The following is a 26291-nucleotide window of genomic DNA, read 5'->3' on the forward strand; positions in this document are numbered from 1 at the left end:
ACAATTTTGAATTGATTCCGTCATTTAAGTCCTTTTCACTCCCACATAGAATGTGGCACATGCACCTCAATGAAGAACGAAAAGTGTTTTTTGTTTCGGAATGAATTTATTTGTTCATTCACTGGTGAGACGAGATGCACAGGCAATGTGCCAGGCCTTAACAGAAACATCTCTGAAAAAACATCTACTCCAGAAATCTTTTGCAACACAAAAGAAATTGGCTGACTTAACCCTTTTGGGGACGAGAAAATACAGCTTTGTTTCAATAACAAAAAAAAGAACACAAACTCAAAAAGGGTATAGTTTAAATTGAAGCACGATTCGTGTTGACATGCGGAACCGCCAGTGCAGTACATAAAGGTTGAAGTTCTTTGCCTTTTGCTACAAAAAAGAAAACACCACACATAACACTGATTAAGCTCCCATTCTCCTGACTAAATAATATTGCACTTTCCATCCTCAAACTTATCTTCTTTCACTCTTTTAGAGGACATTCCCTCCCCTTGCATCCACTCCTATTATTTCCCAGATCTTTATTAAACTTTTTTTTCACCCTCATTCAGAAACATTAGTAAGAAAGTCTTCTTAAAAAAGCGATGAGAGGGGCATAGAAATTCTCATCAGGAAGTATTCTACAGTAGACATGTACAAATCTTGGGTTTACAAGTGCTTACGATCAAAAAACAAAAAAATATGTTTTTTGTGTTTTCTTTTTTTAATTAAATTAAAACCTCAAGTAGCTCTTGCTAGTCCTCGTTCTCCTGCCCAGAGCCTTCAGAGCGATCTCCCTCCAGCCGATCTACAAAATGGACGAGAAAACAGAAAACGTAAATGGAGACAAAGACAAAAAATAATGGAGAAAATGCTGAGAAACCCTAATTAAAACCCTAATTATATCCCATTTCTCTGCAGTAGCGAAACCACTCCCATGTCACGATGTACAAATGTCAATGAAAGTTTTTGTGCATCTGTCTGGAAGTATTGTGTCTGTATTGTCTCGAAGTGTGTGTTTATGTGCTGTGTGTGTGTGTTTATGTGCTGTGTGTGTGTGTATGTGCTGTGTGTGTGTGTATGTGCTGTGTGTGTGTGTTTATGTGCTGTGTGCGCGTGTGTGTGTGTGTGTGTGTGTGTGTGTGTGTGTGTGTGTGTGTGTGTGTGTGTGTGTGTGTGTTTATGTGCTGTGCGTGCGTGCGTGCGTGCGTATACCTGATCTAATGTGATTCAGTGAGGCTAGCATCCGGAGCATGAAGGAGGCGGGGACTGTGATGGTGTTCCTGGTCTCCTCTAGCATTAGCTCATTCCTAGTGATCACCTGGAGACGGACAGAAACGGTAGGGAACAACATTTCTACTAGATGTTCAATGAGAATAGACAATAACAGTAAATAGCCGTAAGCCAACTTTCACAGAGAACAGTTGTAATAGCTGAAGTTATATTTACTATTTGGTCATTGTATTAGTCACCTTATCCACCTAAGCGACTTACAGTGAGCAGGTAAGGCATCCTGCATAAGGACGGCAGCAGACAATGGTAAAAGCCCCCTATTTAATCATCCATCGTCATACCTCATCAGCGAGGACTCTGTTGAAGGAAGGCGACTGCTCCAGGGGCGACCAGATTTTGATATCATAGTCGATCCCAGAGGAGGCCATGACTGAAACAAAAAAGGAAAAGCATGAAAAGCAAGAAACCGTTTCCAGTATCCCTGCGTCGTCACAGCGGCGCTGAAGGACCGGATCAGGGGAGGGCGGTGGGGTACTTACTGGGGTCGTAGGGGTGGGGCTGCAGGCAGTTGACCACGTGGTTGTCGGCCTCCAGCAGCATGAGGTGCTCTCCCGAGTGGCGGTCCCACACGAAGATGTGGCCGCAGTCCGAGCCGCTCATCACAAAGTTGTCGCCCCAGAAACACGACTCTTTGATCTGGAAGACGAGAAACACGAAAAAAACCGACCACAACAGCGTTCCATGAGCGACGGTTCGGTTCAACATAGCAGTACTTGGTATCCGCTGTTGATAAATCGCAGGTATCGGGGGGAGGGGGACATAGCGACAGCGGTCGGGTACCATTGTCCGAGAGTTACGGTGGCCCTTGTAGACCATTTTGACCGAAGGCCTCCGGATGTTCTGGGTCTCGCTCTCCTCCATCTCCCTCCGTTCCTTCCTCCGGCGGAACAGCTCCTGGATGCGGGCCGCTGCGGAGCGCCTGTGAACCGCAACGGCGAGAAGGCATGCTGACACGTGGAACAACACACACACACACACACACCTTTTCCTATATATATGCATTATGTTGGATCACTATGCAGTCACGCTATGTGAGAACAGCTGATTGAAAGCAAAGTGATTCAAACACATCACAATTGATAGGTCTTCTGTAAGGTATCTTCCGGGTGGACCAATGGGCCCGGATGAGTACGTGGTTTTGTGTTTGTCCATCACAAATGTGACATTAAGATTTAAACATTTGTGAACAGTAAAAACAAAAAACTGGTTTCCGGACAGACAGAATTGTTTTGATCCCAGAGAAATGCATGCTGGTATTGTCTGACTCAACTACCTGAACTACCACTAAAAATGCAAATGTTCCTTCTAAAAACCCAGCATGGTGTCACGTTAGGTCCCAGATAGGACAGAAAAGAAATCTTATAGGTGTCGCTAAAAGAAGGTGTTGGAAGTTGAGAGTTGGGTAGCTGCTTCTCTTGGCCCTTCCACCAACGGTGAGGAAAAGACAGTAGGCCTAAAACCCTACGTTATATACATTTTGAATATACTAATGCACTCCCAAGCTTAATGCCACACTGATGTATCATTCTTCTCAGGCTGGGGATGGGATGAAGAGACACAGGAGCTGAATCTGTCAACCTACAGAGGCTAGGGAGCAGAGAACGAGGATGCTGCCTGGCACATCAACATCCAATGATAATTATTTAGCAATTCAAAACATACCTGTTGCTTGTGATTCCACTTGATACAAAGCACACAACATCGCTCTCGCTCTCTCTCTCTCTCTCTCAAACAATCGAAAAAACATACATTTAATTCTCTATTATCAATTTCCTTAACGATACCATGCAGTGTTCTCATCAGTCCTAAATAGGGCTGGGACGATACACTGAGCTCACCCTACAGGGTTTACTTAAACGTATCCATGATTTGTGGTAATGCTTTGCTTTGCTGATCACATCTTTATTGTCAAGCTTTGGCTCTTGTGTGTATTTGAACCCGATATTTCGTCCCATCCCTAGTGCTTAGTTTCAGCCTCGATCTAGCAGGTAACAGCCCACACGCGTGGCAGGTGATGGTGGGACACATGCACAGCACACACTAAAAAGGTAAGCCATGTTGTTGATTAGTCACTTGCCTTGCAAGCACAAAAGTCCACAACCAAACCATCCTCTTAACACTATGAGCGTTATCCCGCGCTGAGCACACACATCTTGCAGGTTAGATCGCTTTAATTGCCCGTGCAAAGTCTTTACCTGATCATTCTATCGCCTACCGCAGATCCTCTCGTATTAAATCTAAACGCACGGTGAAATAATCAATAATCAGGGAGGACAACAACTGCAACGAGAACAGAACCCACCATGGTGAACCCATAACACTGAGCTTCATAACACACTGAGTGAATGTGGACACTGTATACATAGTCCAGTGGCTCCGGCCAGACAGAGTGTGAACCAGACGTACCGCTGACCCTGCCCCCCTCTGAACCTCGTGGAGGGGATGAGGATGGGGTCGTCGTCGCTGTCGTCCGAGTCGGGGTTCCCCCGGGCGGGCGGACCCCCCTGCCCCCCCGCGCCCTGCGGCAGCCCCTCGGGGACCCCCTCTCCCGGGGGCTCCTCTCTCCGGCAGCCCCCGGACGTGTCCTCCACGCCCTCCGGCTGGTTCCGCTCGAGGGCAGGCGGAGCGCCCCCGGCCCCCTGGGGAGGGGCCTCGGCCGGGGGGTCGGCCCGTGACGACTCGGGGCCGGGGGCGGGCCGGGCCGGGGCCGGAGGCTCCGACGACGCAGGGGCTGCAGGGGGGGGGGGGGCAGAGGGTGGGATCACACGCTGTTGCTCTTTGGGTCGCTCTATCGTTGAATAACTGAGGAGATGGTGACCTGCTGGGGAATCCACACCTTGGTGTCTTTAATAAGGAGGGCTTGTGAAAGAAAAACCATGGGCATCACTGTAGATACATGCATAGGCACCACAGCCCACTACACTGCCTGTAATGTAAATGTAATGTTAGGGTTAACAGCAGAGTCTTGAGCACCACCTATTGGTATAACATGGGATGACAACAGGAGATGTCTTACTACGTTCCATGAAGGGAAAACAGGACGTCATTCTAGGGAATGCTCCTAACCTGGCTCTGCTGCAGGGCCCTCCACAGTCAGGGCCCCTCGGCCCTCCACAGTCAGGGCCCCTCGGCCCTCCACAGAAAGGCTGGCTCGGCTGTCGACGGCAGCGGGTGCAGAGATTTTGGGCCCACCGCTGCCCCTGGAGCTGGCGGCTCTGCTGCTCCTAGGAGGCCCAGGAAGCAGACAACCTCAGACCAGGAGCCATGCACGGCCATTACACCGACAGAGAGCACCAATTGCAAAAAGTGAGGGACGATGTTTATATATTTGGCGATATGTATTAAGTTATCAAATATTACAATACGATTACACAATAATTTGAATGAATACTGCATATAAAGTTTTCAAAGTACATTATGGACAACAATAAACATAAAATAGCGGAACAATTACATACTATCAAATAACATACACGCATTTCGGCATAAATGTAAAGAGGGTGGGTGGGTCAGGCCGTACCACTCGTCAGTGAAGTCCAGTTTGATGGTGCTGGTGGTGGTTCCTTCAGAGCTGTAGTGCAGACTGAGGACAGGTTCTGCAGTGCCAGCCCGGCCCGTGTTAGAACCAGGGGTGGAGGAAGAGGAGCTGGAGGTCCCTGGTGCTGCCGACCCGCTGGCTGGCACGCTCTCAGCCTCCCTGGGAGCCGACCGCCCCGCCTCTGGTCGTCCTGGACGGGGCCACAGACAAGACAGACAGACAGACAAGGACACGGTTTCATTTTCATGGTTGGTCTCCATTGAAGATGGGTAAAGGGAGGTGTTTCATTAGAATAAGACACAGATGTCGCTTTGGGTCAACCCAAAAAATGGTGTTTCTTCTGAACCCCATTAAGTGTCTGATCCTCCAGGTTCCTGGGTTAACCGCGTTTATGATTACTTATTGATATTTCAACACAAAAGAGTCTGATTGTGATAAGTCTATCGGGCTAGCTGCCTCTACAGCGCTACGTGATTGTGTCGGAAAATCGTAATGGCTCCAAAAAGGCTTCTTTTAAAAAAATATCTCATACAACCTTCTTGGTTTGTGTGAGTTTGTTTGTGCTTGTGTGCGTGCGTGTGCGTGGATGTTTGTGCGTGCGTGTCCGAGACGCACCCTGCTGCTCATTCAGAGTCATGGAGCCAAGCTGTTTGTTTACCACAGACGAGGGGGAATCTGGAAGACAAACGGTTGTGAGTCAACACGGGACACAAGAGTTCCTCATTACCATACTCATTACCATACGCATCACACACGCAGGCTGGCAGGTTAACCATCACACCACCCCTTCATGTTAAACAAATCTCAGGCCAGGCAGGAATAGCACGCCACACTGGACATAGGAAGAGTTCGGCCCGATATAAGCGAATGCCGGTCAAACACCACTGCTACTAGGATGGATCCCTGGGCAAAAGAGGTGTTACACTTTAAAGTGAAGCACTAAATCCCAGGCATTATTGTGGTGAACTTGGCTTACAAGCTCACACAGCTGGTTTGAATCGTGTGGAACGCAAAGAAAAGGGTTCCCCAGTGCCCAGTATCAGTGTCAGTCATTACTGGGTATGATGGCACGAGGCTAATTGTTTTTTTATTATAAAAACGATTAGCAGTTGGAATGTGACGCCAGGAAATAATACAGGGGAGAGACATGATTTTGAAATAGATCGTAGAATGCACTTTATGTAGGTGCATTCAAATTGAACGTGAGTGATCATGTTGTCCATTACATCTAGAGCCATTACAGGTCAGGGTGGACTGGTAATGAATGGTTGAAGCAGGTATTTGATTAGGTTGCAGGCATTCCATTGTGTTCCAGCATGTTGCATACACACGTGTCCCGACACAGCCACACATCTTCAGCTGCTAATGCTAACTCAGCATCTCACAAGGTCAGTCTTCTAGGCATCTGGATCACCGTGTGATCAAGCGTGGATCAGGAAACCACACAAGTGGTGAGGCAAATGGTGAGGACCAGCGCACAGAGGCACTCCACACTGGGGAGGGATGGAAGGGAGGGGGAGGGGAGGAGGCGCAGACACTCAAGCAGCAGGTGGAATGACGGGAGACTTTATGGGGAGCGGAGATGGGATCTGATTGGAGGAGCTGATTAAGGTGCAGGATGAGGGGAGGAGTTTTCATCACAGGATTGCTGCACAGTCAAGGACATTGATCAGCTCTTCCTGGGGCCTGACGTCACATGTTGGGCAGAGAGAGGGCCCACTCTGCTCAGGTGGGGGGGGGGGGTGATCATTTGGCTGGGGTAGGGGTGTTTCATGATGGTAGAGGCCGTGCAGACAGCAGGTGCAGGGGGGGGGGGGGGGGGGGGGGGGGGGGGGGGTAAACCTGGGCGGAGGGACTCGTGGCCCTCGGCAGCGGCTGTGGGAGGGGCTCTGTGGGACTGTCTCTCTCGGGGGGGCGGGTCAGCGGGGGGGTGGCCGAGGCCCACCCGCTCGCCGCCCTGACCCGGGGGCTCGGCCAGCTGGAGCAGCCGCTGCAGCCGCCGGCACACTAGGCTGATCGGGAGCCGGTGAGGACCGAACTCTACCGGGATGGGGGGGGGGCAGCATGAAGAGAGGTCGGGGGGAGAGGCAAACAGAGGAAGTAAAACACTGAAAAGGGGGAGAGGGTGTGTGTGTGTGTGTGTGTGTGTGTGTGTGTGTGTGTGTGTGTGTGTGTGTGTGTGTGTGTGTGTGTGTGTGTGTGTGTGTGTGTGTGTGTGTGTGTGTGTGTGAGAACCTTACCTGAGGGTGCAGCCGGGCCAGATGTGTGTGTGGGGGTGGGGTCACCGGCGAGCTCAGCGTGACTGCTCGGCTCCGCCACAGCGGAAGAGGCGAGGGACGAAGAGGAGGGCTCCACCGACGTGGACGCGCTGGAGGCGGGCTGCGCGGTTACCGCCGGCGACGTCCCCGAGGTGGAGGTGGACTGGGGGGGAGGGGCAGCAGGCAGTGCAGGGCTGGCCTCCACCTCCGTGGGCCTCTCTGAAGTGCTGGGACCCTGAGCGGGGGCCTCCGAAGTGCTGGGAGATACGGTGGGGGTCTCTGAAGTGACAGGACCCTCAGTTGTGGGCTCTGAAGGGCTGGGGGCCTGAGCAGGGGTCTCTGAAGTGCTGGGACCCTGAGTGGGGGTCTCTGAAGTGCTGGGGGCCTGAGCGGTGGTCTCCGTGGCGGCCGGCGGGGCGCTGGAGTCCATCTGGGTACTGGAGCCTATCTCTGGACGGATGGCTGTCCCTGGTGATAAATAACAAACAAACTCATTTTGATGCTTTTATTCCTCTTTGGGTATTTCTATACAAAGGTCACCCAAAGTTATATCTAGCTTTGGGTGACCATCACGATCCCTCGAGTTCACATTCCGTTTCTCTCTGCAGATCAGTCTGGCCGGGATCCCGGTCGAAAGCTCCTTCCAGAATGTTGAGTTGATAGGACCAATCAGTGCTCGGCGGACAGAGCTTCAGGTCATGAAAAACGGAGGACGAGGCGGGCTCCCAGATTGTAAACAAAGTTGGCACACGACGAAGGCGTGGCAATCAACAGTGCAATCAAATGGTTTTTTATCTGAACTAGGCTGAATAACGACGGATAAAGACAAATAGATCGAACACAGTAACACCCTAGCCACCCGACCATATCCATATCCAGCCCGTAAATGAACATCACTATATTCTCATTATAGCCATATATACCATGTATAGCTTTATGAGGAACAGGCGGAAAAACCATCGGCATAAAGATGTAGACAACCGTTGTCCAAACCACAATCTCTCGTAAACTACTTCTACTTGTAAACAGGGTGAGACGGTTTTTGAACAGAGTTTCTGCACGATTTTTAGAGAAAGAAACGGTTGAAGATCTTGAAATTTTCCAGGGGGGGTGGGGGTTACCTCTGGGTCTGGTCTGGGGCCGGCCTCCCCTGTTTCCCTGAGCCTCGCTGGCCTCCTCAAACCAGCGGGACAGCATGTCGGACATCCGCTGCATCAGCGACACGTTGGGGCTCTGCTCGCCTGGGAGCGTGCAGATATAACGTACGGGGAAGAGGCTTTTTTTAGGCTTGTGTTGGTACAGTCTTTTGTGTGTGAAGAAAATGTTTACGTGAGTGTAATGACACACAGCCTGAGGCAATCATGTGCTTATTGCGCCTGTGCGTGGATGCGTGAACACGTGTGCGTCTGTGTGCATATAAATGTGTGCTGCTCGGGGAAAGATTGATGATTGCTCCCGCCTCACCATCCCGCTCTCTCTCGCTCTCGGGGCGAGCGCGGGGCCCAGTGTCAGACCAGTCCCCTCGGAGACGGAGACGCTTGACTGGAGGCTGTCTGAGCTGTGGACATAAACACGCACACACACGCACATGCACACACGCACACACACACACACACACACACACACAGACAGGTTATCAATCTGTGACTCCAAAGTCTGCTCCAAAATATCCCAGATGCACACACACAGCATCCCTTGTCGAACTCATCATGCACACACACACACATGCACCCACATCAACTCTGTCTTTTCCTTCAACTCGTGGCTGTTTCAAATGCAGTGGGACATGGCCGGGGATTTTTGTTTGTGCTGGAGGTGCAGGGCCAGGAAACGCAGCGAATAAACATCCCAACTCGGCACACTAAGCATCAGGGGCTCGCGAATGGCAGCAAGGTGGTGAGGGGGGGGAAGAAAAGAAAGAAAGAGAGAAAGAAAGAAAGAAAGAAAGAAAGAAAGAGAGAAAGAAAGAAAGGAAAATGTAAAGAGGATGGTGATAGGCAAAGCCATGCCCAGGAGTGCAACAAGGGAGATAGAGAGTGATTGAGAGCGAGAGAGAGAAAGAAAGAGCGAGAGAGAGAAAGGGCAAAAGAGAGAGAGATAGACGAGAGAGGGAGAGAGAGAGTAGGAGAAAAGAAGGATAAGAGAGAGAGCAAGAGTGAGGTCAAGAGAGTGAGAGAGTGAGAGCAAAATAAAGATAGATAGAGAGATAAGGTCTGGGGAGGGTGAGGGGTAACTAGGCTCTCCTTGGCAGGCCCTATACCTCGGGACCTGGGCTATTTTTTGCTGGTGGCAGAACATAGCGGGCTGCTTTATTTGGAAAGGAATGTACATCAGTGCTCACATGGAGACACAGCTGATTCACTGATACGTTTCCGCTTCCTCGTACCCGCCAGATATCACTACACCAAACCCCTGCAGTTTCCCTCACATTAATCTCACACCTACTGGCCAAACCCAGACCTTCAAACTGGCTGATCAGGTTGTCAATATTAAGTCAAACCATCAAGTCATGAACAAAACGAGTAGTGTGCAATGATGCAATTTCCTTTTCCGTTTACATCTTTACGTTTCCTAACGTGGCAATTGCAAACACATTTAAGCTTGGTTAAAAAGGAAGTTCTTGATTGATTGATCGTGATTGATGAAGCCCCGTCCACACAGAGCCGGAACGGGCAAAAACAATCCGGTTTCCTTTTATGCGGTTCAGGAATATCTCCGTAAAGACGGATTCATTGCAAAACCGCATCGAGCTATAGAAACGATGTAGTAAACATTCAAGGTGCTGGTTCTCCACAGAAAAAAGTCGAGTGCATCAAGCCTGCGCGGTGTATACAAACATTCAGTCACGAGGAGATTCAACCTTTTAAATTTTGCAGAAATACTTTTTAATGTACAGATGGTAATTAAATGTATCAAGGGGCTGTATTCAAAGCTACAAAAAGAATACAAATAAATAAATAATTATACGCAACTCTGACGTCCCCCAGCTGGTGGGGGCTAATGACGTCATCGTTTGCGTTTCAGGCGTCCAAACGAATCCTAACACGAAACCGCATAGGTCCGGATATATTTGAATGCACCCTGGGACATGATATGTGCGTTTTCGGGCACCGGATTCACCGGCTCCGTCTGGACGGTCAGCTGAAGCACACAAGACTTATGCGGTTTCACCAAAAAATAAGTCCTAAGTCCTTCCAGGTTCAACCTCTTTCCTCGTCTCGTTATCAGTCTTCATCCTACCCCTCTCCCTTCCTCTGTCTTTTCTACTCCTCTGTCCCACTTCCGTACCCTCTTTAGTCACCGCTGTGCATCTGCCAACACAGATCCAGCAGAGAAGCCTGCAGAGCACTCTGAGCACTCAGCCAGCCAAAACAAAGCTCTCTTCATTTACCATCCACATCCCCTTCTGTTGGGGGGGAGGGGGGGGGGGGGGGAGACGTCATGGCGTCTCCTTTTTTTCGTCTCTCCTGCATGCGTCCTCACACTTGGCAGTAGCCCGATGACGCTGGTGCTGGCTCAAAGGGAAAGGTGGGTCTACACAGGGGGCTAAATACTTGGACTCGCTTCATGGAAAAGCAGGTGTCAGGTTCCCTGGCAGGAGCTGCTTTGGATGCACCGAGGTTTAACGGGTCAATAATATTTTTGATCTTGCTGACGCAAAGGATTAGCATGGTCAACTGGCTCTCAGGAGAACCCCCTGCCCACTGGAGCTGGTCGGGTAAGCCTGGGCTAAGGGAAAGCCTCGGGTTTTCCCTCCCCCTTAACTAGCATGGACAGGCTGGCACTGAGATTATGTGTCGGACTCTGTTTGTATTTCTCTCCTCTCCACTACCCATAAAAAAAAGGGAGGAATGTACGCCATGACGGCAGCAGACGGTCCACACCAGGGCGCTGTTGAATCAGATCCAAAGCCTGTCTAGACTGGAATGACGGCGCCCTGACGAGGCCAAGATCTGAACCAATGAAACCCTGTAGGACGTGACCTCGCCGCCTCCGCCTCCGCCTCACCTCCTCCCGCCTCTCGTCGGACGGACCCTTCAGCTGGCGGGCCTGGTCGTCGGCCGGGTCGAACAGGTAGATGTAGTCCGAGGAGTAGCTGACCAGCACCTCCTTGCTGTCCCCGCTGTAGCACAGCGAGGTCACGCGGCACGACTTGTTGGACAGGTGGGCGGGCACGAAGCGCACGCACATCCCCGTCGTACCGCGGCCCATGTAGTTACCTGGAGTGGGGGGGGGAGGACAGAACAGAGGAGGTGTTTACGAGCAGGATGGTGGCACCTGGGGGGGTCGAGTTTCAGCAGGCGTGTGTTTGTCACGGTTACACCGAGGACTTCTTGTGTTTAAACTTTTAAAAGCAGTCGTTGGGTTGCAGGGACGTCTCGGGTTTAAACCGCTAGTACTCTGTGTCCTAACAGGGAATGGCTCATTGTGACCACAAATGCTCAATAAATGTATAGTGTTGGCACAATATTCAGTATGATTTCTATTTTATTATTTCATTGTGCATTTGAAATTGAGGAAAAAAAAAAAAAAGCAGTCGCCTCAGAGTTTGCCAGCAGCTCAGTTACATCTATTGCCCATCGGTGATGCAAATGATGTATATTTAAAATGACTTGGGCTCTACGGCTTTGGCCATCGTTCACCTACAGGGACATGTGAACGTTGCCGATACGACGGCTGTCAAACCCATGCTTAACCGTCCGGCAGATCCCCCGCTGGCTGAACATAAGCGCGTTACCCGTAGCTCTGGTCCCCAGCATGCGTCTGTCGTAGATGCGGACCGAGCTGTCGGAGCAGCCCACGGCCAGGTAGTAGGGCACCAGGGGGGAGATGGATATGGAGGTGGCGGCCCGCCGGCAGTTTATCAGTATGTCCTGAGGAAACAACAACAACAACAACACAAGACAACACGAGATTAGCGAGAGATGAGCTAGGTGGGTACCCCCCCCCGACCCCACCCAAATGGTTCTACCATGTGCATGCTCTAAAAACAGCTGTCAAGACTGTAAGAGGACACCTATTGGAGAGAGGAACCCTGGTGTTGTAGGCCGGGCTGGAAACATGGTGGTTTCAATGTCAGGGTAGACCTGCGTGCTTTGATATAGATCATGTCGTATCGACGGGGGACATTACAATCTCAATGTTACTGCATCCAAACGCACGCATTGTACCCACTCTGCCACCCCACTGCGCTGCCGCTACACCACCGTACCCTGCTGCTACAACACTCTGATGCTACACAGCTACACCCTGCTGCTACAACACTCTGATACTACACAGCTACACCCTGCTGCTACAACACTCTGATACTATACAGCTACACAGCTATACCCTGCTGCTACAACACTCTGATACTATACAGCTACACAGCTATACCCTGCTGCTACAACACTCTGATACTATACAGCTACACCCTGCTGCTACAACACTCTGATACTATACAGCTACACCGCTATACCCTGCTGCTACAACACTCTGGTGCTATACAGCTACACTGCTACACCCTGCTGCTACAACACTCTGGTGCTATACAGCTACACTCTGCTGCTACAGTACTCTGATGCTATAAAGCTACACCCTGCTGCTACAACACTCTGATGCTATACAGCTACACCGCTATACCCTGCTGCTACAGTACTCTGATGCTATACAGCTACACTCTGCTGCTATAACACTCTGATGCTATAAAGCTACACCCTGCTGCTACAACACTCTGATACTATACAGCTACACCGCTACACCCTGCTGCTACAACACTCTGGTGCTATACAGCTACACTCTGCTGCTACAGTACTCTGATGCTATAAAGCTACACCCTGCTGCTACAACACTCTGATGCTATACAGCTACACCGCTATACCCTGCTGCTACAGTACTCTGATGCTATACAGCTACACTCTGCTGCTACAACACTCTGGTGCTATACAGCTACACCCTGCTGCTACAACACTCTGGTGCTATACAGCTACACAGCTATACCCTGCTGCTACAACACTCTGATACTATACAGCTACACCGCTACACCCTGCTGCTACAACACTCTGGTGCTGTACAGCTACACTCTGCTGCTACAGTACTCTGATGCTATAAAGCTACACCCTGCTGCTACAACACTCTGATGCTATACAGCTACACCGCTATACCCTGCTGCTACAGTACTCTGATGCTATACAGCTACACTCTGCTGCTACAACACTCTGATGCTATAACGCTACACCCTGCTGCTACAACACTCTGATGCTATACAGCTACACCGCTATACCCTGCTGCTACAACACTCTGGTGATATACAGCTGCACCGCTATACTCTGCCGCTACAGTACTCTGCTGCTACACAGCTACACTCTGCTGCTACAACACTCTGGTGCTATACAGCTACACCCTGCTGCTACAACACTCTGATGCTATAAAGCTACACCCTGCTGCTACAACACTCTGGTGCTATACAGCTGCACCGCTATACTCTGCCGCTACAGTACTCTGCTGCTACACCACTATACTTTGCTGCTTCAGTACTCTCCTGCTACACCACTCTGCTACTCGACCTCTCTGCCACTATACTCTGCTGCTCGGCTGCTACTAACGTGCTTCCTTTAACAACTGCTTCTGGTCTTTAGCATTCACATGTTAAACATAGAAAAAAGGGGAAGCAGGATGTGGTTCCAATGACCCATGAAAGACATTTCAATGTCAGTTCCTTCACCGAGCCATTTGGGCAACGCCCTTCAAAACCAACAGTGACTTTCTAAAAACTGATTCCAAATTGCCACAACAACGAATGTTGACATCTAGTGGCACAATTTACTTCATTGATTCCACATCTCTTTTGCACTGTGACTTGCCAAACAGTATCTTAAGTTCAGAGTTCTCCGGGATCCCCGTGAAGAGTGATGGGGGTGGGTGTGGCCTGACAGGTGGTCTCCTGAAGAGATGCTGCGAGTGGGCTGTCATTACCCTCCACTTGCCCCAGTAAGAGATAAGTTCTGGCCGTTGGTGGCGGGGAAATTATTGTCAGGGCACAAGAGACATGTTGAGTGACGGTGGAGAGATGGCTGCCCGGCTATGTCATGGGAGAAAGCCCTATTTATATCCCAGACGACGCTATAAATTATTATTCCAGCTGCTGGCTGAATCAAACAAGCACGCAGCAGGGAAATCCCACAATGCAGACTGGAGCCCGATAAAGGAGAACGACTAAACATGTCAACTAAATCAATGCATTTACTGCCAGACGACAAAAAGTGGAAGTGGAAAACAAACATACATTTCAGACAGCCAAGAATCTCTATTTCGTCGAACAGACTGTGGCAGAAAAAACCTTAAGTAAGCCAACTGTTATAGTGTAATAAATTGTGTTGTTATCAATGAGTATTATAAACCATTCAGGATATACTAAAGGTATGCCTTTATGTTCTGGTTCTGACTAGGTCAGGACCCTGTGTTGGACTGTAAAGCCCCAAATGTGAGGAACTCCGCCACCACCACGTACATCCTTGCAGTCTTCTTTAGTGCAGCTGGTCTTGGTTCGCAGGTCAAACCACCGCACAGTCCCATCCTCTCCGCACGACAGGAACGTGTATGGGTCGTTCGGTACCGTCATAATCTGCACAAACACAGCAAAGGACAGAAGAGTCAGCGGATTACAAGATAAGAGTGAGAGACAGAAAGCCCCAGAGAAGTCCTGATTTGGACAATTATGATTTGTTATTGTCGTTTAGCAGGCGCTTTACACAAAGTGCTTACAGGGATTTTTTTTTTTTCGATGCATTTCATTAAGGAGCAGGTAGGGTTTAAGCATTTCTCTCAAGGCTGACTACAGGTATACTTGACACCGGGTATTCAAACCCAGAACCTTTTGACTGACCAGTGGTATTAAACCTGTGAGTATGACCCCAACATAAAGCTAATACTCGATGTCGAAAGCTATCATCAACTCAGCACTTTCCCTGATAAATATTGGCATCATTAATGTACAATTAATTACAATTAAACATAAACGATAAGTGATTATTAGCGTTCTTAACTCCACACAGGTTAACAACGCACTACACACTCTCCCTTTTGAAAGGAAAACTAACTTTACTAAACTAGGAGCGGCCAGGTGGGAGAAGCTCTTCCCCACCTCGTAAGCGGTTCCGTAATGGCAGGAGAACTGACACTGCCTGTTCAGCTCCAGACTCTTCTCTGTGTGTGTGTAGTAGATGATGCCGTCCCCCGAGCAGGAGATGATCTCCTGGTCGTTGGTGTGGGGCATGAACTTAGCGCTGAAGATGTTGGCCCTGTGACCCGACCGTATGGACTTCTTGACCTGAGACGGGAAAAGGGGAAGAGATGAGATAGAGTGAGGGAGTGAGTGAGTGTCTAGGACAATGCTGTTTCAATTTAATAATTGGAATTATTGGTTTCTTCTCAATTCCTTTTGTATTGAAGGAGATCCCTCTACATGATTGATTTGTGGTATGGATGTACATTCTTACCTTTCTGTTGTATGGGTTGGTGATGACAAGGAAGGTATCATCAGAACCAGACAGGATGTACTCTCCCGTTTCATTCCAGGATATAGTGTTGACCTATGAACAAACAGTGAATTTCAAATCACTGGTCTTAAAATTCAGGGTAACTATGTGGAATAGCAAAGGCTGTAAAATACTGATTGCTTTGCACAGGACCAAGCACATCAAATCATGTGTAATTATTGCGCACAGCCTTCAATCCTTTTTCAATGGAGTGAATGCCTCTTTAAAACTCCTGGTCAGACTCCTTTTAAAAGGCCTTCAAAATGTTCTGACGCCTCGGGTTAATGGAAACTGCGTATCACCTGACGAAGTAGGCTCAGTTGAAAGGTGTGTACGATTACAACGTTAAAGTGAAGAAGCATTTGCTCCTCCCTATCTCCTCCTTCCTCGCCTGGTATGTAATTAAAGCTTTGGGAGACCGACAGTAACAGACAGGCTGGGTCAGGCCAGGGAGGGGATGCTAGGGGGCGGGGGGTCTAAATGTAGAATCCAACGCATCAGAAACTGAGCGACACCTTTTGACCCTGATAACATACAATGTAGCACAGTTAACTGACACGTAACTGAGATAAGCATTGAATTTGTTTTATAGAGTTAGATACTCCCAACTTTTCAGTGGGCCTCTACGGGTGCAGTGCAGCGAAGACATGGGCAAGCGAGCTGTTGTTGTTGAATGAGTCCGTGCTAGATTTCCATGTTGTTTTGGCTGCTTTGGGTTGGGTTGTGCTGTCCAGGAGCAGGTGAGTGACACAGGGGAGTGGAGGAGATGGGCTCTTGCGCTGAGCACGAGCCTAGGCAGCTTCAGCTTTCCTTTAGGCCTTATTAGCCTGGCCGGCATCCAGATGGTTGCTCAGAGCAACAACAGTTAAAACCTCTGACAGCTACACGTCCAGAGGACTGAAGATAACCCAATACAACCACATGAAAGAGTGCCATAATACGGCCCAATATAACCAATGGAACCAATCACCCATCAACGCACATAAACAGATTAACGAGACGTCCACACACATAGACAAAGTATCACACACAGACACAAACCAATAACAAAGCATTGAATCGTATTAGTCACTTACACAGCCATCATGTACATTCAGCGTTGCTTCAAGTTTGAGCCGCTGCACAAACTCTCTCCTACCTGGAAGGAACAAAGGAGAGTCAGAGAGAGAGACAAGGAAGGGTTGAACAGGATGACACTGCTTTATACCGTCCTACCTGCCTCATCTGCTGTACACCAGCCCATGGGTGGTTAGTGGTTAAATGTCACATTAAAACATATGCATGCAACAGTTCTGTATTATGGTGTGATGTATTATTCATCCTGAGCCAGCCACCAGCAAATCCGCAGCCATTTAATTGATGACATAGTTGTTCCCTGCTTAATTACGATCCATTATCGTCAAAAATATAGACCAACCAAAGCGCTGATCTCCTTTGTTTGTGGAGGCTGACTGCTTTTGAAGCATAATGTAAGACTCTAAATCATTACTACAGTTGCCCATCAAAATCTCAACCCAGGCCAATATAAATTTTGCTAAAAACCGTAAGCTTATCTACTGTCAGACAAAGACATGAGTCTAGCAATAGATATGGTAGAAAGAACAATTAATAATGAGTAGAGCTACGTGGTGTTTTTTTCTATTTATTAATTAATTCCTAGATACGTTTCAATTCTACTTTAGTCCATTTTTTCATTTCCATTGAGGTACCCCATCTTTGAAACCTGGAAGAATTCAATCCCCATCATCACTCAGCACCACCATGCATTAACCATCAGAGTTCAAAGCTCTATGCCATATGCCTCTACCATCCCCTGCGGTCAGGGAACCCGGGTTGGCGAAAGGGCCCCTCCTGATTAGGTTTTCTAGACTCTCGCTAATCAACATAACTGTAGACAAATAGGAAGTAAACATCAGACAGAACGTTGATTTTTTTCCAAACGGAGGTGCAGAAACGCTCATAATTTTAACATGAGTAATAACTCGCTCCTTGGCGCAGGTAGATCTGTAGGTCAATACGGTAGGTATACATTATCGTGCTTTTTAAACTCATAGTAGTGTATATTATAATCACAATTACTCATTCATTAGAATGGCATTGTGTACTCGCAAGCAAATCGTGCGGCAGATTGAACAACAATATGTATAATTGCGGGAAGTGATCTTTGTTCCGTCAATAACATGATCATAGACCTTTACACAAAGCCTCGGCCATGACATGAGTCGACGATCGATCTTGAATAGCGAGTGTCAGATCTGCATACCTGACTTCATTTGCGTGAGATGTTGGTGTCTTTCTTACCTAAATAGTTGGTCCTGATGTTATTAGGATCGTTGTATCCAATTGAACGTTTATTTACATCCCAAACCAAATTGCCAGAATATGACATTGTGATCGACCGAAGCTTTTTAACAATAACATTGAAATTCTAAGCTATTCCTATCTTTATAAAAAACGACCTTAACGTCGTCGCTTTTATACAGCAATCTAAATGGGTCCCAGCTTGTTGTGGCAGCGGTATCAAGCTAGGACCTGCAAAATTAACATCCTTCGCAATTTAAATGTTGCTCTGTCCGCAGTTCTCTTGGCTGTCCTCCCCAGTGTCTAAGTTTACGGTGTGGCTCCGACGTGTTGCCTATCTTGCCTTGTTAGCATAGCTTAGTTTACTTCTCTTGCAGATATCGGTCTTGCAGCAACCAACCAATATTTTAAGCTCCCAAAGCCAAACAGTCACAAACAACGCGATACGCACACTTCGATGGAGAGATTGAGGGCGCTCGTTTTACATTTCCTTTCTTCCCAGTCCCTGTTCGGGACGAGAGGAGTTACCGTTTCTCACTGTAGTGTAGGACATGATTTATTTGGAAATAAACGATTGATTTACTGATGTATAAATAATAATACATAATAAATAATATCTTGCACACATCAAGGCCTTGAAAAGTAGTTTTACGATTGCATTGTTTTTTTTCTAAGTAGGATTTCTGAGGGCTATCCTCTCCTCCCGCTGGCGACACGCCGGAGGTTTAATGCATAGGTCCCGGTTGAACCTATCGTATTGAAGAACACATGAGGGACTTGTGACGCAAGAGATTGGCCCCGCCTGGTGCCGGTCCTGACCAATCATTATCGGTCTGGCAGCACAACACGGACACACCGCTGCCGACGAGGAAGGTCGACAGTAGGACAGCATAATTTCCCTTAATAATACCTCGGATTATATCAGAAGTCTATCATACGTTACGATCACCACTTACCATACTGCCGTTAGATTAAGTGGTTGTACATTAGTCGATACAACAGTTGCTAGTTAGCTGCTAGTTTACCAGTTTATTGTGCATAGCACCCCTAGCTTAGCCAGTGACCATGGCTGCGCTCAGATTATCCTACCACAGGATTCTAGACAGGATCGAACATATTCTACCTGCAAAGCTGAGACCATTGTACAACCATCCAGCAGGTAAGGCAAATCATATTAGGTAACAGAAATATGAATAGAGTGCAGGATATTTAGCATTATATGAACTCGTTGTGTCCTCCATAGTCTGTCCTGTATAGCCATCCTATAACGTCAGAGATCGGGGACGCTTTTGTTAAAGCCATGTTTTTGCATAGTAAGCATAGACCGTATACAATGTAGTAAAACGGTGTCATCTGTCAACGTTGTTGTTAAGTTGTGTTTGCATATCGATATCCTTGTTCAGATAGGAACTATAAAGAACTGGAAAAAATAAATTGATGTGAGGCATACATTTAGAGCAAGAAAAGGGTATCCGAAATACTTGCAGGGATAATCGGCTGGGATAACACCAATTAAATGTTTACTTTGCTGTGGCGGTCAAAGTCAAGGTATCACTCACATTATTTGAGCATAACTTTCCCCAATGTCTTTGTGCATTCAGTTTTGCAAATTCAGCCTTCTAATTGCAATGCAAACAAAAGTTGGATCTGTATCTTCTACCTGAAGCTAGAAACTCAAACTCCCATCTGCAGGGGGTGGTCGGTAGAGACCAATATGGCATGGGCTTTCCTGGCTGTTGTAGCTTTTTAGAAGAGGCCTCTGTATTAGCTTGAAAGCACAATCTGTTATCAAACATAATACCCAAATATTTGTAGTAAACCTGTGGTTGGTGACTTTCTGGTTCAGACATTTAATGTTATCAGCGACAGTTAACACTTGTTTTGTCTGTACAAGGGTAACAAAATGTTGAGCACAATTTTTCAAGGACAACTTCCTGACTGACTATAAAATTGGGTCCTCATTACATTATTCGTATAGCAGTAGGTATTGGTATTTGTCTTACCATATAAACCAATCAGATTGTTTGCGAGGAGTTTTTCATCGTGTAAATAATAATACCAATTACAAGTTCATAACGAGAGGCTCATTTATGTTTTCTCTTTGATTCCTAGGCCCGAAGACTGTGTTCTTCTGGGCCCCGATGTTTAAATGGGTAAGGACATCTTGTACCAGTAGTGTTAATATTATAACAGTGAAGAACTGGATCACATTAAAATAAATAATTCCTTCTCTCTTCACTTCAACAGGCCCTTGTCGGCGCTGGCCTGGCTGATATGAATCGGCCCGCAGAAAAACTCAGCTTGTCGCAGTCCTGCGTACTGACAGCTACAGGTAAACAGTGGGGTACAAAGATCGTGATGCATGAACATGCGACATGCAACCCAAAAAAGATCCAGCCCAGTGTTGACCTCAATCCTCCTCTCTTCAACTGTTTAAACCGTTTTTCATTCAAGGTAGATCAAGGAGGCCAGCTCCCTATCATCAGCCCTTTTCAGAAGTAGTTTCCGAAGGGGGCATTCGGGTGTCATTGACTGTTACAGGCTTTTCAAAGATGAGACGAGCAAACCTCTGCTTACTAGAGTGTCATCCTCCATAGCTGACTAAACACAAGGGCACATCCTGGGTTTTAAGAAATTATTTCAGAAATGTGTTTAAATAGTCACATTAGAAAGTAAAGCAATGAAGAAGACATTCCAACCTCAACTCCTGACCCATTAGGTTGAACACGTGCAGTGGCCCGTTGAGGAACTTATAAACTCTGTACCATTGCTTGTGACATCGACTGGACTGTCAGAAGTTTGCACAGTTTGAAATGACGTCAAACGTTGCATCAGCTCGTGTCAGAGGCCGGTGCACCAGTCCAAGCAGGGTGCTCCTGCAAACAAGCCTATCTGGGCCTCTGGGACCAATACAAACCCTCTGTCCCAGTGAACATTTCCTTGCTCGCATGCTAAGCGACTCCCTTTTTGTTTTCTGGTTTCAGGTTTGGTTTGGTCCAGATATTCTTTGGTCATCATCCCAAAGAACTGGAATTTGTTTTGTGTCAACTTCTTTGTCGGCGGTGCAGGTGCCTCCCAGCTTTACAGGATCTGGAAGTGAGTGTCTTTTTTTGTTTTTATCAGATTGCCTGCATCTCTATAACTAAATGTATCATGGCTACTGTTCTCGGTCCTTCACATCCTTTGTGTACTAGAGTCTCCCTCTCACTTTTGAGTTACTGTTAAACTAGGTGTGTATATATATGTATCTCACATTAAATTCAGATTCAAAGAATAACATAGCACAACATTCTCCTAAATAGGTTGTAATTTGCCTGTTAAGGGTTGTGATCTTGTTTATTTCTGTTCTAGATACAAACAAGAGCAGAAGGCTGAAGCCAAGGCAGCAATAGAATCTGCAGCGGCTGCAGAACCTGCCACTGCAGAATCCTGAGTGTTGAGAAACCTCAATGCCGTTAAAGGGAGAGACTACACACTGATAACATTGTCATGCCCCTTCGCCAACAACCCCGTCTCCATAACATTGGACCTCCATTACATCCTCGTCATAACCATTATTTTACCACAGAAAGCAACAGCCTCGCACACACCTGCTGGAAGTTCAGGTGCACTTTGTTGTTGAAGGATGGTTGTCAGTATTTTACCCTTCTCCACAAATGTTATGATTCTACATGATCAAAGTCATTCAAGTTAATCTGTTACATCATGCACTTTTTGGTGAGTACTTTTTTTCCATTATGTCAGCTTTTATGGAACATCATTTAACACAATTACTACAAAAGAAAAATCTATGTCCTGTAAGAAGTCTTCCCAAATGTTGTTTATTTTAGCATTTATTATTTGGTGATTTTAGAATCATCCTTAATTGCAAATCAATGGAAGGCTTTCAGAGTAGCAATGTGTTAGCTCCGTAGGTCCTTTTTATTAATTTCAACTTAATGTTCTATTGTAACCTTAAACAATTATTTAGTAAGGTTATATTTTGAGCAGCTATGTTGAGGATAGTCCTTATTCATTCTCGCCCAGCCAAGAACTGATTCGTTTTGCTATTCGTGGACGGTTCTCTTTGAGAAAGCAGTTTTTATCGCATCCTTGTTACATGTATTCACTAGTTTGAATTCCCTGATTTCTAGCAATAACTTGTCTGACTTGCTGACTTTGGAAAAAATGTATAGTTAAATTTGGCTCTGTGGCTATGTAATGGTTGTATGCTAATAAAATGATCTAAAACCATGTGGATGGACATTTTATTTTAAGATTGACTATCCAAAGTACTTTCCTAAATATCTACGTTTATAATGTGTGTAGTATTTGATCTTAGTTACCACTGCATTGGTATTTGGACATTCAAGCAGTGAGATGTCAACCAGCTAAAAGAGGTAAATACAGAAATATTAAACTTGGGAGGCTTAAACTATTAAATGACTTCTCAAAATCAGAATTAGATTAAAAAACATTGACCATGCTTGTTTGGCCTAAGGGAACAAAGCTATGACCATTGGGGATTCAGACTCAATTGTAGTTGTATATAAAGAGCATTAAGGCAGTGCTTGTTAGTGGAGGAACTCTTAGGTCTGGGTAACATGACATTAAGGGCAGAAATGTAGAATATAGTACCCGTGGTCATATTCCCTTGTCAGGGAACCTAGGAATTACCATTTTACTTTAGCAATCTTTCAGGGAACTAGCATCGACACCCTGGCCTATTTAAAACCAGGTTGTTTTTTTTTTACTACAAAAATGACCATGTCCCTTTTAATGTTGGTGATTTAAGTCACTGGACAACTTGTCACATATTGCGCAAGAAGTTTTAGTCTAAAGCTGAAACAATTAAGAGTAAACATTTAAAGTTTTTAGAGGCATTATTGCAGTGTGATCTGTTAAAGGGCATAGCCATTAACAGATCAGGGAATCATCTGCCGTCACAGCCAAGAATACAAAGTTGTTTTTTGGCCATCAGGCACACATTTGATGAATCCTTGAAATGATGTGAACGCTGTCCTATGTAGAAACTATGGACCCTTTATAATTGATACACCCTTTAATGTCATACATCCTTCATAGAAGGCGGACGTCTTCTCAACTTGACTTTTATACATGTACAAAATTTGCCTCACAAAACGTTATCCAAGAAAAGATTTATTTATCAACAGCCCACACAAACAGATTTAGCGTTTTCCTCCAACACGTGGTGCATTGACCTTCATGGGCTTTGCAATCTTGGTTTTTGGGGCCGCCTTGGTTGGAGCCTGTCAAAGAGACATAACAAGTTAAATAAAAGTGTCACAGGAATGTTTCTAGATAGTAATTAAGATAGATGTCCATACCACACTAAACCAAGGTTCATTGCCAAAGAATCAGTAGTATTTGACGGACTATTCTAGCCAAATACATGGGAATGGAACGGCCAAATTGAAACTCGTCAGGATCACCCGTCACGCAATTCTGTGATTTAATGCACTGGTTTAAATGTCCCATATCATTGTTATTATTTCTCTAGGCATTGATCACCAATTCAAAAACGTGTAAAATCATCATCGCTAGTTCTTTCAATATGCCATGCAATTCTATAATATTCCAATCATACACGTATGCAACATTTAATATTGTAGGAGAGTATGGAGGCCGACCAATGGTATGTCAATGAAGACGTCAAGGGCCAGTACTATGATCACCAGTTGCTCTATGGCTTCAGGTGTGGCATGAGCACTGCTGCGGAGGCTGTAAAACACAGTCCCGCAACAGCACATAACACAGATTGCACTGTGCACACCATCCACCTTCAGCCAAAATGGAAAATAATCAGTTTAACTCTTTCATCCTCCTCAACATAAAGTTTGACACAGGAGGACCAAGATAAACAATTAGGTACGGGTATAGGAAGGAAAAGTACACCAGCCGACTGGGTAGAATTTAAGCAGCTTTCTGTTACTCTCCAGTAGCACTATGCTTGCTTGAGTAGCTGGGGTTATCCTTTGTAAAACGAGATTTAAAAAACAGGCCAGTCGGCTTCATCTTACCTTTGTTGTGGTGGTCGCTGGCTTCTTGGTTGCCTGCTTGGCCTTCTTGACCTCCTTGGCAGCCCTACAACGCCCAAATAAACTGTTAGAAGGGCTTCACGAATCAATCTGCACGACTACAAATACATTACACTTCTCCGAAAATAGTCTCATGCACCATTGCATTGATTTAACAAATGCCATTGGGAACGTGATGTTATTATACATTAGTGGTAGTCTGCAAGAATCCTGTATGGTACACTCAGAACCCTTATTTTGAGCTCTACATTCCAATCATAGACATATGCAAAAGTTAAGATTGTAGGAGAGTATGGAGGCCGACCAATGGTATAATGTCAATGCAGACGTCAAGGGCCAGTACTATGATCACCAGTTAATCTATGGCTGCAGGTTTGGCATGAGCACTGCTGCAGAGGCTGTAAAACACAGTCCTGCAACAGCACATAACACAGACTACACTGTGCACACCATTAACCGGCAGCCAAAAGGAAAATAACCACTCAGTCTACAAGTCTCAATCCAAATGGCATTGGGACCGTGATGTTATTCTACATTAGTGGTCGTCTGCATGGATCCTGTGTGGTACATTCAGAACACTTATTTTTAGCTCTATTTTGAGCCTCCTTCACACTCAGTGTTGCTGCTAGAGATCCAAATATTCTCAACCAGATTAGTTAAAAGAAAAGGACTGATATGGCTGTATTAGCTATGCTTACAGAAAATAATTTCCTTTAGTAAATTGGAAAACAGAAAATACAATTGCATCTTTGTTCAAGCAAGCATTAGGATTAATAAAGTTCCAACACTCTTAAAAATTAATTTATCTAATCTTTAAAGCAATCGGTTGATCTCTAAAGGCAATACATTTACTCAAAATTATTTCACATATGGATTGATAGCAGGTAATCAGAGGTAAGAATAAGTGATATGCACTCAAGCCAATATATATATATATATAAAATGCTATTTCGAGCTGACTAGCATCAGTTTGAATGCACTTTGTACATCTTGAGTCCACATTTTTACTCTGCTCTTAGCAGAGGCGAGCACACTTCTCGTGCCGTGGATGTGTATTAACATACCTGATGGCCTGCTCCCGCTGGGCCTTGCGAACCTCTGGCTTCTGGTTCCTCTTGGCCATGATGTCAGCAAGAGAGGCACCAGTAATGGCCCTCTGGAACTTCACGGCGCGACGTGTGCGCTTCTTTGCTACCTCTTCCTGTCAAAATGGATGGGAAAGCTCACAAATCAATACATTGTTAACCCTCTCCCAATTCTTACTACCGGGTTAACATTCACCAGTATTTCCATATGCCACCCAGTCTACATTCCAATCATACACATATGCAAAAGTTTGGATTGTAGGAGAGTATGGAGGCCGACCAATGGTATAGTGTCAATGAAGACTTCAAGGGCCATTACTATGATCACCAATTAGTCCATGGCTGCAGGTTTGGCATGAGCACTGCTGCAGAGACTGTAAAACACAGTCCCGCAACAGCACATAACAGACTACACTGTGCACACCATTAAGCCAAAATGGAAAATAATCAGCCTACAAGTCAAAATCCTAAAGATGAGACACCTGCATAAAAAAACAAGTCCCTGAGAAAACTACTTACAGATTGGCCCTTCTTGTGCTTGCGCCTGTACAGAACTGTCCAGTTGATCTGTCTAGGATTCCTCTTGGACAGGAAGGCGGCCTCGCACTTGCCATTCAAGAACTGGAAAACCTGTTGAAAGCAAAATACTATGATGATATTGACAGGACTCTTGCGTGATTTTGATACGAATGGCAGGTGAAAACTGGATAGCATGAATGCCGTCTTCACTGTCATGCGCTGGAGTGTTGACTAGGCAGGATGAAGCAGTTCGTTTATTGCAACTATAAACAACGTACGTATAGTTAGCAACCATAGCTATGTCATTCCATGCCGACAAGGCCGGCATCAATAACTTAGGCTTTCTTGGCGTAGTTACCACGTTAAAAAAACATTGGAACACAATAAGCCCACACATGTTTGCCTGATCAAATGTGAAAAGCGGGACACGTTAAAAAAAACACGTATATCTCAAAGAAACATTACCTTTCCGTCTATCCTGGCGTATCGGCGGCCATGACCGGGGTAGATTTTATACCCGCTAAAACTGCACAACTCGACCCTGAAAAGGACAAATACACACCACCAGTGAGTTTACCATAATATTCCTAACCAAAACGATCATAACGTTAAGATAGTGCTTATTTATATACTAGGATGATCATAGATTATATTCCTGGGACTCACTTCATGATGGCTACGAGAGGGCACAAAACCGGAAAGAAAGACAAGCGGATACGGAAACTAAATTATGTCACCCGAATTTGGATTTA

The 26291-nt window shown here is 46.2% G+C and overlaps 3 protein-coding genes across 5 annotated transcripts; 1 reads left to right on the top strand and 2 right to left on the bottom strand.

The window, feature by feature from the left end:
• Positions 1-118: 118 nt before the first annotated feature.
• dcaf6 (ddb1 and cul4 associated factor 6) lies at positions 119-18295 on the bottom strand. 3 transcript variants are annotated; one of them, XM_079731315.1, is made up of 20 exons: positions 17898-18295; positions 16673-16734; positions 15558-15650; positions 15203-15388; positions 14570-14683; positions 11819-11954; positions 11089-11300; positions 8545-8638; positions 8202-8321; positions 7063-7548; positions 5438-5497; positions 4805-5012; positions 4351-4508; positions 3691-4015; positions 3480-3521; positions 2065-2203; positions 1764-1920; positions 1566-1654; positions 1207-1312; positions 119-799 (listed from the first exon to the last, which is right to left on the bottom strand). In XM_079731315.1, the coding sequence occupies exons 1-20, from the start codon at positions 17983-17985 to the stop codon at positions 747-749; spliced, it is 2928 nt and encodes a 975-aa protein (XP_079587441.1). In that variant the 5' UTR covers positions 17986-18295; the 3' UTR covers positions 119-746. The 3 variants fall into 3 exon arrangements, with proteins under 3 accessions (XP_079587441.1, XP_079587443.1, XP_079587442.1); XM_079731317.1 differs by lacking the exon at positions 5438-5497; XM_079731316.1 differs by lacking the exon at positions 3480-3521.
• A 450-nt stretch (positions 18296-18745) lies between these two features.
• On the top strand, positions 18746-22120 carry mpc2b (mitochondrial pyruvate carrier 2b). Its single transcript, XM_079731533.1, has 5 exons — positions 18746-19056; positions 20010-20050; positions 20145-20229; positions 20882-20993; positions 21249-22120. The coding sequence occupies exons 1-5, from the start codon at positions 18963-18965 to the stop codon at positions 21328-21330; spliced, it is 414 nt and encodes a 137-aa protein (XP_079587659.1). The 5' UTR covers positions 18746-18962; the 3' UTR covers positions 21331-22120.
• A 900-nt stretch (positions 22121-23020) lies between these two features.
• rpl24 (ribosomal protein L24) lies at positions 23021-26243 on the bottom strand. Its single transcript, XM_079731795.1, has 6 exons — positions 26206-26243; positions 26005-26080; positions 25540-25650; positions 25000-25136; positions 23918-23981; positions 23021-23146 (listed from the first exon to the last, which is right to left on the bottom strand). The coding sequence occupies exons 1-6, from the start codon at positions 26208-26210 to the stop codon at positions 23066-23068; spliced, it is 474 nt and encodes a 157-aa protein (XP_079587921.1). The 5' UTR covers positions 26211-26243; the 3' UTR covers positions 23021-23065.
• Between the last annotated feature and the right edge of the window lie 48 nt (positions 26244-26291).

This window comes from Pollachius pollachius (assembly GCF_949987615.1).
Source record: "Pollachius pollachius genome assembly, chromosome: 3".
NCBI lineage: Eukaryota > Metazoa > Chordata > Actinopteri > Gadiformes > Gadidae > Pollachius > Pollachius pollachius.